Source organism: Pseudocercospora fijiensis, assembly GCF_000340215.1.
Source record: "Pseudocercospora fijiensis CIRAD86 unplaced genomic scaffold MYCFIscaffold_10, whole genome shotgun sequence".
NCBI lineage: Eukaryota > Fungi > Ascomycota > Dothideomycetes > Mycosphaerellales > Mycosphaerellaceae > Pseudocercospora > Pseudocercospora fijiensis.
In genome coordinates this window covers 218795-234106 of record NW_006921541.1, presented here as the reverse complement: position 1 = coordinate 234106, position 15312 = coordinate 218795, and the positions used below count along the sequence as shown (strand labels likewise).

The following is a 15312-nucleotide window of genomic DNA, read 5'->3' as shown; positions in this document are numbered from 1 at the left end:
CGACGATTAGTTAGCGTAAGATCGCGAGTAATAGCGCTAGTAGGGTTAAATACGTAGAGTCCTAAGGAGGTTAGCGCGGCAGCAGGACGTCTAGGAAACTAGTTAGTATAACTAGTCTTAAGGGTAGTAAAGGCATCCTAATTAGCAATCTCGCGTCTAATCTTTAATAGGCAGCTAATAAGAATACTCGTCTTAGTACTAGCGTAGAGACTAAAGACCTTAGCGGCCTTCTTAATATAGTTAGCATATATAGCAAACCGCTCTTCACCTAGCTTACTAAGGTCGTCGAGCTATTAATAGATAGATAGGGCAGTAGGAGCTTTGCCTATATCGGCCTTAGGAACTATATCGATCTTAGTAATAAGATGCGTAATAGAGTCGCCCTTGTAAGATCTATAGATGTTCTTAGTTAATAGAATCGGCGAGAGGCCTCTATCCCTACGCTCGCTAAAGGAGCCTTCGGAGGAAATATCTTCTAGTAGCGTATCTAGTATATTAATATCCGAGTTACTATAGTTAGTGCTAGAAGGAGTGCTAGACTTCTTAGTAGCCTTACGGAGGGCCTAGCGAGCGTATAGTGCCTTCTTACGCGCTGCTTCGGCCTTAGCGCGCTCGTCTTTAACTTCTTAAGAGACCTTATAGTTGCGGATCGAGCGACGATCTTTAGCCTATATTTCTATAGCGAGCGTAAGACTAGTAGCCGTATCGGCCTCTATTTCTAGGCAAAGAACCTTACGTTTAAGAACATTAACGATAGGAGCCTCTCAACCTTTAATAACAAAACCTACACTAAATACGATAGCCCTTCTCTTTTAGTAGATCCTTAGTAGTCTATATATTAAGATTAACCTAGACAATTGCATCGTTATGCCGCTTCTAGTAGGCTATCGTAAAGTCGTTAAGCGTAAAGGACAGGTTAAGTAACTGCTTGCCTACCTTCTTACTAGCGGTAGATGTACGATAGATTATAGTATAGGAAAGGTACTTAGCGCCTTAGCGACGGACTTTGTACTTATTAACGAACGAAGAGACCTACTTAGTACGCTCTTATCTACTATAGGCGAAGTTAATAAGGCTCTTAGAAAGACTGCTTAGTCCTCCCTAATATTCGAAGGCCTAATCGAGGGTCTTAAAGCGTAAGCGGATCTAGGTACCGGCTATTTCGAGGCTATAGACGATAGGAAAGGCTTGTTAAATATCTATATCGTTAAGAACGTCGCGCTTAAAGATACGCTTACCGATAGACTAACGCAAGTTGTTTATACCGTACGCAACTAAGATAGTAGCCTTCTTAATGTTTCTGTTAATAATGCGTAGTAGGGTACGAGCGTTCTCGATCTTCTCTTAAGAATCTTTAAGGGCGGTAACGATCTAAAAGCAGTGCTCGAGACTAGTTATAGTAGCTAAGGCGCTATTAGATAGGGCTTCGATTAGGACTAGGGCGGCTAGGCTTAGGTTAATAGGGGCAGGTAGGTCGTTACTACTACTAGCGCCTAGCGGATTCGAGGCGCTAGAAGATATCTAGTCGACCGAAGCGGTTTAGAAACGAGTTTACAAAGTATGTTCGTTGCTTAATAATAATAATTAAAGGGCTTAGATAGAAGGGGGGGGGGGGTAGTTAGGCGGTAGCGAGTTAGTTAGCGATCGAGTAGAAGAAAGAGCTTAGAAAGCTCGCTTTAAATAGGGTACGAAGGTAACGTAGTCCGTATATTCCGCGCTAGTAAAGCAAACGGATAACGGCTGCATATAAAAGTAAAGCTATATACGAGACTTCTTTATTATTAGGGCAGGCTAAAGTTTAACAATCGGTCTAGCTAATTGCAAGCGGCGACTACGCGCCTTTATTAACCTTTAGCTATCGTAGATTCTCGCGCGCTCGAAATGTGGCTAGTTAGTTCGAGTCCTTAGTAGAAATCTATAGTAGTAAAGCTAGCGGGACTAATAATACCCCCGGGGTAGTATTAGCTTTTCTCTAGAGATACTCGGTAACGAGGAGTAAGTCGCCTAGGCCTAGCGTAGCTAATTCGTTAGTATATTAGCCTATAGCACTACCGTTATAGATGTAGCATTACCTTTTATATTAGCAAGTACGTAAAGGTAGTCTATACGTTTACCTTCTTCCTTCTTCTAAACACTAAGCTTAACAGCCTAAGGTCCCTATTCTTAGAGGCTATAGGCCTAGGTTACTATATCTATCTAAGCGGCGGGAAGGGAGAGGGATAGGGAACCTCCCTTTCTTAGTATCCTACGTAACTAGTACTAATTAGGGTAGGAACATCCTCTAGTAGAGTATCTTATTATCGTTGTTACTTAAGGGTAGTCGCTAGAGTCTAGGAATCTAGAGAGAAGTAGTTCTAGAAGGGTAGAGGGTTAGGTTCGGCTATCTTCCTAATACTACCTCCGGAGTATTATTAGGAAAACACGCCTCGTATAGTTCTATCTAAGGAAATAAGAGCAAAGGAATAAAGTTATAGCAATATCTATCGAAGGTAAAGGCAAGGCAAAAGGCAATAATAAGATAAGCTAAAAGTAACAAACAACAAATAAAAGTATAAACATTAGTAGGAATAGACAGTAGGTAAGGACTAAAGGTGTAGGGCGGTACTGCTTTAATAGCGCGGAGAACGATTAGTAAGAGCAAGGAAGTAACGTAGTAGAGTAAGGAAGTAAGGATAAGTAAGCAATTATTTAGTCTCGGGGTCGTCTAATACCTATAATTCTAGGCGGTCTTCGTCGCTAGACTAGTCGAGTTCCTCCTCGGAGTTAGAGTTAGATAGCTAGAAGTCTAGTTTACTATCGGAATTAATATCGGAAATGCTCTACGCGTAATTAATACGTATATAACCCTCCCTTTATTTATAAGTTATTCCTAATAGCTTACTAAGACGTATCTAGGGATACGTATAGTTGTTAGGTAGAATAGGATCTATAATCGCGGCCGGATCCTCTTCTCGATAGGTATCTAAGGTCGGTAGAGGGTCTATAGAGGCACTAACTTCCTCCTCGGTCGGGGGAGGGCGAGTAGGCTCTCTTAATTCGACGATCTTCTTTAGGTTAGCCCGGGGGTACGAGTGCTTTAAAGTAGCACTATTAAGTTCCTAAAGACGGTACGTAGAACTATCGTAAAGGACCTCCTATACTCTATAAGGCCCTTTCTATTTAAAGGCTAGCTTATAGGAGTAACTATATTCTAGCTCGGACCGGTATAGGAGAACTATATCGCTAACCTTTAGAGGCTCCTAATTAATAGTATTATAGTTATCGAAATACTGCTTAGCCTCTTTACGAAGACGACGTTATCGAGTAAGTCCCTTTTAAGAAGTTATAGTTATCTCCTTAAGAGCCTTAGCGCGTAGGGCAAGGAGATCTACTCTAGTACGAACAGACCCCTAGTCGTAAACGCTATACTTACGGTAGGACAACTCAATTAGAAGAACAGCGTCTCTTCTAATTATAAGCTCCGCTAGTATAAGCCTAGTAGTATCGGTAATAGTCGTTCGGTCCGCCTAGAGAAGGGTAGGGACGTAGGTAGAGATTGCGACTAACCTATTACTACTATTAGTTAACTTAGACAAGGCATCTATTAATAAGCGATAGCTACGCTTAACGATAGCATTAGATTAGGGATAGTACGGGGAGATACGAACGTTCTTCGCCCTATATAAAACTAGTAGCGCCTAAACTTCTTTAGCTATATTAGTCTTAGCGTTGTCTAAGATAATTTTATAGGGCGCTAAAGAGGTACATTAACTATCGCTTATCGCTAAAGGATGCGATCTTTAACTAGGAACCGTCGAGAATAGCGAATAACCCGACGGTATTAACTCTTTAATAGACTAGGCGCTTTCTTCGTATAGGTTAGGAAGTAGGCGATATAATAGGAGTCGTCGGAGTAGACCCTATTAAGGATATTATCCCTGTCTAATTTATCTATCTTAGCTTTAGCCTAGTTATTACCGTTAGTAGTAGGGTTCTCGTTAGGCTAACTCTTAGGCTGCCCGTTAGGTTTATTAGGTTAGTTACTAGGCTAGTCTTCGGTAGTAGACCTAGTAATTGCTAGTATAGCATTAATATAGAAAGTAGTAAAGAAGGTACGGTTAATAACCGCGTCGATATCCTCTTCTTCTATTATTTCGGCAATGTCCTCTTCTATAGTAGGCCTTCTAGAAAGGCTATCTAGTCTAGTATACTTCTTCCTAGGAACGTAGAAGACGTCGAAATTAAACAAATAGATCTAGGCAACCTACCGAGCTATCGTAGAGTTTAGCAGGTCGGAGGCTATACGGTTAAGCTAATAGACTAGTATCTAAGTATCGATTTCTAGGCGAAAGAATATACTAAAGAGCTATAGTCGGAACTTCTTTAGAGCCTTATAGACTCTAAGGCATTCTCGCTTGCTAGTATCGTACTAGGCCCCGATCGGTTTCTATAGCCCTAAGTCGTATCGGATAGAGTAACGTAAGGATAGCTCTTTACGGTTATACTATATTAGTATCTCGCTATAGCCTTCCCCGCTCGAGTCGATAGTAATAACTATTAAACCCGCACCCTCTAAGTAGTTAATAGATGTAAGCGTAGGTACGCTAACGAGTGCCTTAGTTACTATATCCTTAGCCGCTTAGTAAACGGAAGTCTATTCGAACTTAGTATCTTTCTTAAGCAAGGCGTATAAGGGCTTATATACTAATATAAAGTTCTCGACCTAGATACGGAAGTAGGAGACTACTCTAAGCTAGGTTCGGACATCCTTGTAATAGGTAGGATCCGGCTAGGACACTATCTTTAGGACCCGTATATTATTAGGATAGCGGCTGTTTTTATCGGTTACAAACCCGACAATGTTTATTCGTTTGTATAGGAGCTAAAGCTTCTCCCTATATACCGTTAGGTTAGCTCGCTCTAGGTCGTAGAGGATACTATCGAGGTTCTAGATATATTCGAGAAAGAACCTACGGATTCTAGGCTCTACTTCTTTATTATCGTACCTAGTTTTAGGGCCCTTAATGCCGATATCGTCGAGGAAAGGCATCGCTATATAGGAGATATAGGCCGCTAGGACTTAGTTTATAATACGAACGAACTAAGCTACTAAGTTAGTCGCCCCTTAGGGAAGAGTAGTTTGTCTATATAGCCTAAGAGGCGTTTCGAAACTAGCAAGGTCCTAGCTATTAGGGCAGAGAGGAATCTAGTCGTAGCCTAAGAAAACATTAACTAGTAAGGCTATAATACAGTTAGTAAAGGCTTCCGAGAACCTATTAGTCTCCGGAGGAAGGTTAGTATCCCTAATCGTAACTATATTAAACTTTTGTATAGCGTTAATTAGACGGTACTTCTTTAGTTCCCTAGGAGCTGTCTTCTTCTAAACTAGGAAGTATAGATTACGATACGAGGCATAGGAAGGCTCTAACGTACCGGCCTTTACGCGCTGCCGTATTATATCCTTAACTATACCTCGTAGGCTTAGGTGTAGCTTAAAACCTAGGTAGGCCTAAGGCTTATATTCGATCGTTCGGATCTTCTACGGAGGGGCAACCTCTAGATTAATTCTACCTAGGTAAGTGAAGTTATATACTAATACGGCTTCGCGATTGTATAGAAGCTCGTATAGTAGGTCTAGCTCAAGTTCCGAAAGCTCTATACTAGGTTTAATCTTCGCAAGCCTTTCCGGTATTAGCCTTAAACCCCTAGGAATAGTAGAGAACTTTTTAGTAATATATCTCTAATCGTATAGGCTATCCCTAGGTAGCAATATTGCTTCCTAATTAAGACACTTCTATCGCTAGTTAGGATTCCTACTAGGATTCGACCTATCGGTAATATATACGCTGCCCTTTACGGGCTTAATCTTATTAGCAACCCTCTTATATAGGGTATATATACTAATCGATTACAGAACCCGAGCTCTCTCTCTTTATCGCTAGGCCTAGAGATTAGCGTAATAAAACAGCGCGTAAACCTCTTTAGAAGTTTCCTTAAGTCGATAGATACACAACTAGTAGTCCTAATTTATAACGCCGGCGAAAACGTTAGATTCGTAATAATACCCCTAGGGTAGTATTAGACTCGCGCTCTAATTAGTTAGTTTAGGTAGACCTGCGTCTAGTAATAATACCTCTAGCGACGATATATAAGATAGCACTATTACCCTAACTCGTATAGTAGGTAGTCGTTATATTATACTTACTATCGCTTCGAGCATTCGTCTCCTTAGTATAGAACCTAGAAACTTGCCTTAACGTACGGAGCGGCGCACTTCTAGATATAACCTATTTAAGCTATACTAACTTATAGCGTAGATTGCCGGTCTTATAACTGCGCCGTAGCGTTTCCTAAAGACCGTTTAGAAGTAGCAAGGATATCCTCGTAGGACTTGTAGCTAGTGTTTCCGATATAACTAGTAAATACGACTCGGTTGCCCTTCTAGTTAGCGATAGTTCCCTTCTAGGAGCTATCGTCGCAGTTGCGCTAGATACCCCGGGTTATACGAGACTACGGTCGACCTAGAATAATTAGCGTATTTAGGTCGGTAGCAATCTAGAAGGTAAAGGAAAAGCATATGCCGAAAGCGTCTACTATAACATTATAGTAGGTACCTACTAGAGCAACCTCCCTATTTACTCCCTATATACTAAGGGAAATGTCTTTATTTATTAGTAGCCTAAGTTGTTTAGCCTAACGCTTACTTATAATAAGTAACTCTAAACTATTATTAAGCATTGCTAGTATCTGCTAACTATAGCTTCTAATAGTAACTTAAATATAGATAGTAGGAACGACGGCAAAGGAACGGGTAACTATAGAAAGGTCTATATTATTAGGGATAGAGTAAAGTTCCTTAAGTCGAGGAGGTCCTACTCGACCGATTTATTAGCTAGTAAATCGGATAGCCTTAATAGAAACTGAAACTAAAATAGGGTCGGTATTATTACTATCCCCTCGGCCTATCTCCTTAACCCCCTCTTTGTTAGTATTATCGATAGTCTCCTAGTTCTCGTAGGTTACCGATTCGCCTTCTACTAACTCTTAGGTACCTAAAAATTTAGGAAGGAACTATAGGGAAGAGATATCGATATAGTCTTCTCGCCCCTATTTCCTTCGAAAGGTAGCGAGGTCTTTTATAAAAGTAGTATCGTTAGGAATCCGGCTCTAGAATAGGTTAGTAGGCAAACCGTATACTAACAGCTCTCCTATAGATACGTTAGACTTAAGGTCTAGGAACTATAAAGCCTAGAAGAGAGCGTTTGCCTTTATATCTAAGGAGTTAGCTACGCTAGTACTATACTTGTTTATATCCTTATTAAAGCGAAAGCTCTTCGGATCGGATAACTTCCGCTTATAGGTAGGTAGGTTAGCTAGACCTAGGGTACTACTAATATCGGTAGCAATATCTTCTATATCGACCTCTAGAGTCTCTAGGACGACTAGGCTCTCTATAGGTATAGTGCTAGCTCGGGTAGCGCGGTCTCTAGCTGTCTAGAGAGTCTTAGTTTTAGCGGTTAACTCTCGCTATTATTTAGCCTTATCGGCCGCCTTATTCTTTAGTACTCTAGTAGGGGCTGCCGTACTAGGGCGAGTAGGGTTCTACGGGCTCTTGCCCTTGTTTTAGAACTAGGTTTAGGACCTTATAGTAGCGTAGACATCTATACTATTCTTAGTAACCGCGTAAACATTAGTAACTGCGTCCGGGTCCTAAGAAACAAAGTTAACTTTAACAGGCTCGGTAGTACTATTACTGCTTCGCTCCTTAACCTATTTAGCCCTAACCTTCTAAGTTTCTCGTTTAGTAATAGCGGCGAGGGTACTATTCCTAGTATACTTAAACTCGATCTTGCCGCTATACTTCTTCTCTAGAAGGGTCCTTAGCTAAGGCAGTTTCGGGGCTCTCCGATCCTATTCGAAGTTAATCTTATCGCTAGTGTCTATATAGTAGAACCGACTATTTACTTGCATAATAAGCTTCCTATTAAGAAGCTCTTTCTAGATAGGGTAGGACGATTAGATATATTTAAAACCGCTATATATCTAGCACTTTCTATCTAAGTTAGAATAGATCTTCCGTATAGCGTAGATATTAACTAAAGGGGCTTTAGGGTAGTTAGGATCTAAAACCTAGTAGACTAGTAGTATATCGCCTAGTATAGTAGCATTAATAACTTCCCTAATCCGCTATAATGCTTTCGTATTAAGGTTAAGTTAGGCTAGGGATTTAGCTAAGTCCGTAACGTCTTAAGAGTGTTTAGTAATAGTAGGAGTTACGGTCTTAGGACTACTCTACGATTTAGGAAGGAACTTAGGTCCCCTACTTCCTATAGCTTCTTTCCTAACCTACGCTAGGTTATTCCTATCTTCGCTATAGATAAACTTCCTCGTATCGGCGGTACTATTAATATCGGCCTTAATATATACTAGGACCTCTTTGCATCTCCTAAAGCTCTTAGGATCGGCCTCGCTAAGCTTATAGCGACGGAAGATACGCTAAGCTATAGGCTACGGCAACCCCTAGAGGAGTAGCCTCGTTCTCTAAGAGTTTTCGAGGTTACTCTAGTCGATACCGTCCGCTAACTCGACAAATTCGTAGATATACCCCTTTAGGTCGTTATCCTTAGTGCGCCTTACGAAGTAGAGAGCCTCGAGCTACGCGCGACTACCTTTAATACGACGGCTATCGCGCTCCCGATACTCCCTTAGAAAGGCTAGCTTAAAGGTCTCCTAGTTAGTATTAGACTTGTCGTCCCTTTCTAGGTAGCTAACTAGGATTCTAAGGGTTCGGTAAAGCTTAGTAATAGTAGTCCTCTTAAGAGACCGGATCTTATACTAGTCGGATTCTCTATCGAGCTTATACTTAATTAAGCCTTCCTTAAAACGCTCTATATATACTATAGCGTTCTACCCTTTAAATAAGGGGTTTATACTACTTCTAGGTTCTAGCGGGCGACGCTTATTCTATCGGAGAAGCTTAGTTTGCTTCTCTATTATCTTTATAATAACATTATAGAGTGCCTCTAGCGTAGAGGGTATAGGAGGCTCGCTTATATTAACTAGTCGCCGCCTAATTTCTTCGTTAATAGAATTAGGGGCGTTTTCGGATTTAGAAGATTCCGCTAATTCTTAATGCTCGTTTTCGCTAGAGCTTATTCGATTGTTTATAAAATAGTTAAAATAAAATGCTATATAAAGTGTTTTTAGTATATCTAGTTTGTTACGATATTGCTACGCGAGAAAATTAGTATACTAGGCTGTTTTCTCCTAATATTACCCTCGGGGCAGTATTAGGATTTAGCCTCCTAGGGGTCGCCTAACACCTCTAGGAGCTTAATTTAGTAAACTTAGACGAAAGCCGCTCGGAGGAAGGGACTACAATCTCTGTTTATACCTAGATCCTAGAAACTAGCTCTTATTATCTCCTTTAGCTAGGTAGGGGGGCGGTAGCCTTCTTTTCCTAGTAGAAGGCTAAGTACTATCTAAGCGAGGCTGCGAATCTAGGAACGCCCTACCCGATTAATAGGGGACTCCCTAGCTATCCGACCTATAATCTAGAATTTGCTATCGATTAATAGTCTTAGTAAACTAAGCAAGGCCGATAGGTAATTAATCTATCTCTTCCTTAGGCGGGGCTTATCTCGAGCAAGCGATACTAAATAGGTCTTCGATCTAGAGCCGAGTCCTTAGAATCTAGCTATAGTTATAGACTAGGCCCTAAGCTATAATAGTCCTAAGGGTTTGCAGCTTTTCGGGGTTAAAGAGATGCCCTTATTAAGAGGCTTCTTCGCTTATCGTAATAGCCCCTCGAGATACTTCTAAAGTTCTATATCGTCTATATTATAGGCTCTTATCGTACCCTCGCTCTAGTTATAGCTATTCGTGCCCTAGGACTACCTTCGATATACCCGAACCTATTAGATATAAAGAGATAGCCCTACCTTCGGCTCTAATAGAGGACGGAAACTAATACTACTACTACTACTACTACTAGTAGTAATAGTATAGGCAACCGAGGGTAATATAACCTATAATAATATAGGTAGCTATGTTTAGTATAATAGGATAACAAGACCGTTACTTAGGCTAATAACTAGAGCCCTGCAATATAGGCATTATAGAAGTGTAACATAAACAATATACTATACGAGGTTAGTAATCTGTCTATAGTACAGAAGGAGGCCTCTTATATAGGCTTAAACTTTAGCCTATATATATAGGGCTAGTTACTAGCTAATACTATAATAACTCCCTAGTCGATATCGCTATATATAGTAATAGCGATAAAGGTACTACTATAGTTAATCCGGCTGCTAGTGCTACTAGATGTATATAGTACGTACTACGCAAGATAGCGAGGGTACTATTAAGCGAACTTATAGAAGGCGATAGGCGAGCGTTTATAGATAAGCTATTACGTACTTAGCAAAGGGACGCTTTTACTATTACTCGTATAGATTAGCTTAGAAGTAGCCGTAAGACTAGATCTAGCAAGAATTAGTCGATTAATACCGATAGCTATTTGCGCTATAAGGGCAGATTGTATATCCCTACCGAGCATTCGATCCGACAAGAGCTTCTTAAGCGATACTATAATAGTAAGCTTGCCGGTTACTATAGTATAGAGAGGTCGTACGAGCTACTATCGCGTATATACTACTAGCTATATAGTAAGCGGGATATAAAGGACTACGTAAACACGTATGCCGTATACTAACGAGTTAAAGCACTAAAGCACTTGCTATTCGGCGAGTTGTCTTTACTTCCTATTCTAAAGAAGCTATTTATAGAGCTAATAATAGACTTTATTATAAGCCTTCCGCCTACTAAGCGTAGGGATAGCAAAGACATCTTTAACGCTATCCTAGTTGTCGTAGATCGATTTACTAAGAGCGCTCGATATATCCCGGTATAGAAGGATTAGACTACTATTAATATAGCTAAGGCGCTATAGGGCAACATCTTCTATAGCTATTAGGGAACCCCTAAGGGGAAAGTTTCCGACCGGGGTTCGATATTTATATCGTATTATTAGAGTAAGATATGCCTATAGCTAAGACTTAAGCATCGCCTGTCTATAGCATTCTATCTATAAATAGATAGCTAGACCGAGAGGCAGAATGCTACCCTATAGCAATACTTACGAAGCTATATTAACGAGGACCCTAACAAATAGGTTAATCTCCTATAACTAGCCGAATTCGTGTATAATAATAGTGTCTACTTATCTACTAAGGTGTTACCTTATTTCGCTATAATAGGAAGCAACCCTACGCTACTATAAGACCCTCTATCGCTCGAGGCCGAGCGTAAGGAAAGGGAAGCGCGTTAAGCCCCTAAAATACTAGCGGCTATCGAGAGGGTTTAAAAGATGCGAGAAATCTACGCTAAGATAGCTAAGAAGCTAACAAAGGCTTAAGAGTACTAAAAGACCTACTACGATAAGCGCTATATACTAATAGCCTTTAAGTAAGGCGATATAGTTATACTTAGTACGAAGAACCTCCGCATCCGCAAACACCTATTACCTAATAGCAAAACACGCCCTAAACTAGCACTACGGTTTATTAGCCCCTTCCGAATCCGAGAGCCGAAGGGCAATAGCTAGGCCTATTAGTTATAGCTCCTACTATACTATACTATCTATAATACCTTCTATATCTCCCTCCTTAAACTATATTACTACTACGGAGACCCCGATAAAAAAGCCCCTACTAAATATAAAGAGGTACTAGCAGACGGCGAAGAGCTATAGTCTATAGAGCGTATACTAAAGCACCGGACTAGGAAGAGCAAGAAGGAGTACCTATTAAGATAGCAAGGCTACTTACCTAAATAGGACTCGTAGGAAGCTAAAGACTCGTTTAAGGATATAACTAAGTTAGTAGATAAGTATTAGACTAGTATAAAGAACAAGAAGAAGGCTAAGGGCCTATAATATCGCTAGAGAGGCCTAGGATTAATGCTACCCCTAGGGTGCTATTAGCTAACTAATTAGAGGCCGGCAAACTAGGATAATAAGACTATACTACTATAGTAGACGCGTACCGAGTATTAACAAACGCGCTATAACGCGTTAACTAATCGCCTACTCTTTTAAGGATTTTACCGCTTCGCTAACGCAATAAGGCCCTTCTCTTAGTATTTAAGTCCCCCTTTTATTCCTTTATTCTATCGAGGCCTCGAGGCCTAGGCGATTAGCGAGGGCGGCGCGCGCGCAGATAATAATAATAATATAGATGGCGTCGCGCTACGAGCTAGCGATAGTTAAGGATAGCGCGGCTATATTAGTAACAGTGTTACTAAGTACGCTGCCGGTTAAAGCGTTACTAGTTAAAGAAGGAAATTAGGAGTAAGGTGAAGTTAGCGCTAAGACAGCTAGCGCCGCTATTATTAACATTACCTACTTGCTACTATTATTAACCTTACTTGTTATCGTTACTATATCTGTAAGAACAACCTTACCTATACTATAGCCTAAGGCTAAGATACTAGGTTAAAAAGGGTTAAGCCGTTCGAAGGACTTAGGGACTAAAGAGGTTAAACGATTAATAGACTAACTAAAGGCAAAAATGTAGAGCTAAGCTAGCTAGGGTCGATCTTGCGAATAATAGGTTACTTCTCGATCTTTCCGACCCTTTAAGCGAAGCGAACCTTAACTATTATACTTATAATAGCCTTTACCTATAGAAACTAGACAAACTGCGTTTTTAGAAATAAGATTAATAATTAAAGGCTACTAGACCTAACTAGTTAGAGCTAGCGAAACTACGATAGTAAATAATAGCCCTCGTATAATAAGAATAAACCCTCGGGAGCGGACATTTCTAGGTCTTTTAAAGTAGACGCAAAGAACTCGAAATAATATTACTTAAAGTAGAGGCAGTGCTATAATACCTCGTACGTCTACCTATTATAGCAGGGAAGACGCGCCTATATTATAATTAGTCGATAGCCCTTAATTCTTATGGATATATATCGCTTTACTTTATTATATATAAGGATAGCGTAGTTAGAGTTAGATATTATATTAGAAGGTAAGGTTTAGTATAGTTATATAATTAGGTAGTTAAGCGTTTAATTTAGCGCGGCTAAGTAGCTTAGTTAATATGCTAAGTTAGCGGCTATAGAGGTTAAGATTAGAATATAGATAGGCTACGAGGGCGCGGCCTTTAGAAGGGAAGCGTATATTAGAGGCTATACGTAATTAGTATATAACTAGCTCGAGTAAAGCTAGGGTCTTAGTACCTTAGGCAGGGCTTAGCGCTTAGCGTTAGGCTAACTAGCCTGCCTTCCTCCTTCTCCTCCTAGATCTCTATCGAATACTATACTAATCTACTACTACCCTATCTACCTACTAATATAACCCTTCTTATACTACTATACTACTAACTATCTTTACTCGTAGTATCTCGTACTTCTAAACTACTATTATATACCCTTCCTAGTTAGGCAAATACCGCGCCTATATAAGATATAGGTAAAATTTCCGAATTAGATAGATTCTACTAGTATAGTAGAGTTTATAGTACTAGTACTAACTATAGGTTTTCCGCGATTAAGATATTAGTAGGTAGAAGTACCTAGTCGGCAATCGATAGACTTGCGGGATATCGTTGTAATAGTGTAGTAGGAAAAGATGCAAGGGGTTAGTAGAGGTTTGAGCACAGACCTCTTCGGATTTCGGGCAGCATCCTAGTCGAAAGCCATTATCGTCTTCGCTATCACTTCATCCCTCCTTTTACCTTGCTACTCAAGGCCCAGTCTGTCTCCCTGATCTTGATGTAGGCGAGCGCTGCAGTGTGATAAATACGACCAAGTACTCGTGGCGCGCAAAGTGCCAATAATCCATCTGCAGCGCATTACCCGGACGACGCACCAACGACTCCATTCACTCACCAATACATCTTCCATATGACCGCGACGCCGACACCCCTATCTCTGTCCTATGCGCTTCCAACGCTCCAATTTACCCCTTCCATGCTCGAGAGGAAACGACGAACACGCGTCAATGGTATACAAGCAAGTGAATGTTTCGCACAGTCCATTCCAACGGGCAGTAAACCGAATCAACACTTTTACAAGAGTTGTCGTCAAAAACGTTTAGCCAGCGTATACTGGTAGGGAGGGTCATATACTCTGCGTAGCGGGGCGGACCAGTTTCAAGGACTTGCATCCGAGCATGAGACATTGCACGGATATCAGATGGCAGCGAAGTCCACACGCTATGAAGTTGGAAGACACAGCAAAGCAATGAGCACGGCAACGCAGGTAACCACCCCACCAGAAATAACAGCCAAATTCCTATACGCCCTCTCGGTCGCCCGCTTCCTCACTCTCGCCCCCCTCTCAGCACTCTGCGCCGGCGTATTCCCACTCGGAAACTCCACATCCGGCACATCCTTCCCAAGAAACCCACAAAGCGGCACCCACCCATCCCGAACCCTCCACTCCAAAAACCCCCGATCCTCCCTCTTCAAAACCTCCCTCAACCTCGCATAATGCTCCGCATGAACCCTCTTCCCATTCCCCAAAATCGAGCCCCGAAAAAATCCTCGCTCGTACATCACAAACACCTGTTGCAACCAATACAACGAACCGTCGAAATACGACAGGTATTGGAATTCCCACGTGTTCATGTATTTCCCGAATGTATTCCCGATCGATTCATACCACCCCTCAACATCCCGATAATTGAGAATGACTTTTGCGTCGGGATACGCCGTGAGCAACTAATACACGAAATCAGCCACACTTCCCACCCCCCCCTTTCTTTATATTCCAGCATTTCTGTTTTCTCTTTCAAAAAAAAAAAAAAAACTCACCTCCTCCCCAAAACACCCACACGGCAAATCCGTCACCGCCACATACCCTCCAAGCAACCCCTCAAACTCCTCTTTTGAGATTTCTTCTTCTTTTTTCCTCGAAAATTTCTTCCTCCCGAGTTCCGTCCACGCCCGACTGATTGCAGGGTTTTCCGAAGTGGGGACTTCGAAGCCGTGGTAGACGGGGGCGTAACCTAGGAGGATGAGGGCGTTGCGGAGGGAGTCGGTGCCGGAGCGGGAGAGGCCGAGGCAGAGGAGGAGCATGGGTTTGGAACGGGGGGTGGGGGTAGGGAGGGGCTGGATTGTTGTGTTTTGTTAGATGGGAGGTGGGTTGGGAGGGGGGCGGGACGAGGAGGTACTTTGGTTGGGTAGAGGGTGTTTTCTAACCATGCTGGTAAGGTTGACATTTTCGTTCTTGGGTCTGTAAGGTGTTGGAAGGATGGATTTTGTAGTTGACGATGATGGAAGAAGATTTGGAGGTGTTGGGTGAGAAGTGGTATGGTGATCA

General features: G+C 41.5%; 2 protein-coding genes across 2 annotated transcripts; one reads left to right on the top strand and one right to left on the bottom strand.

Annotated features, from left to right (window-relative positions):
* Nucleotides 1-4838: 4838 nt before the first annotated feature.
* MYCFIDRAFT_179062 (uncharacterized protein) lies at nucleotides 4839-14042 on the top strand (the record flags this gene model as incomplete). Its single annotated transcript, XM_007933180.1, has 4 exons — nucleotides 4839-4848; nucleotides 13645-13804; nucleotides 13838-13986; nucleotides 14023-14042. The coding sequence occupies 4 exons, from the start codon at nucleotides 4839-4841 to the stop codon at nucleotides 14040-14042; spliced, it is 339 nt and encodes a 112-aa protein (XP_007931371.1).
* Nucleotides 14043-14204: 162 nt separating this feature from the next.
* Nucleotides 14205-15101, bottom strand: MYCFIDRAFT_145894 (uncharacterized protein; the record flags this gene model as incomplete). Its single annotated transcript, XM_007933179.1, has 2 exons — nucleotides 14205-14711; nucleotides 14805-15101. Coding segments are annotated over 2 exons (804 nt in total), but the record flags the coding sequence as incomplete, so codon positions are not given.
* Between the last annotated feature and the right edge of the window lie 211 nt (nucleotides 15102-15312).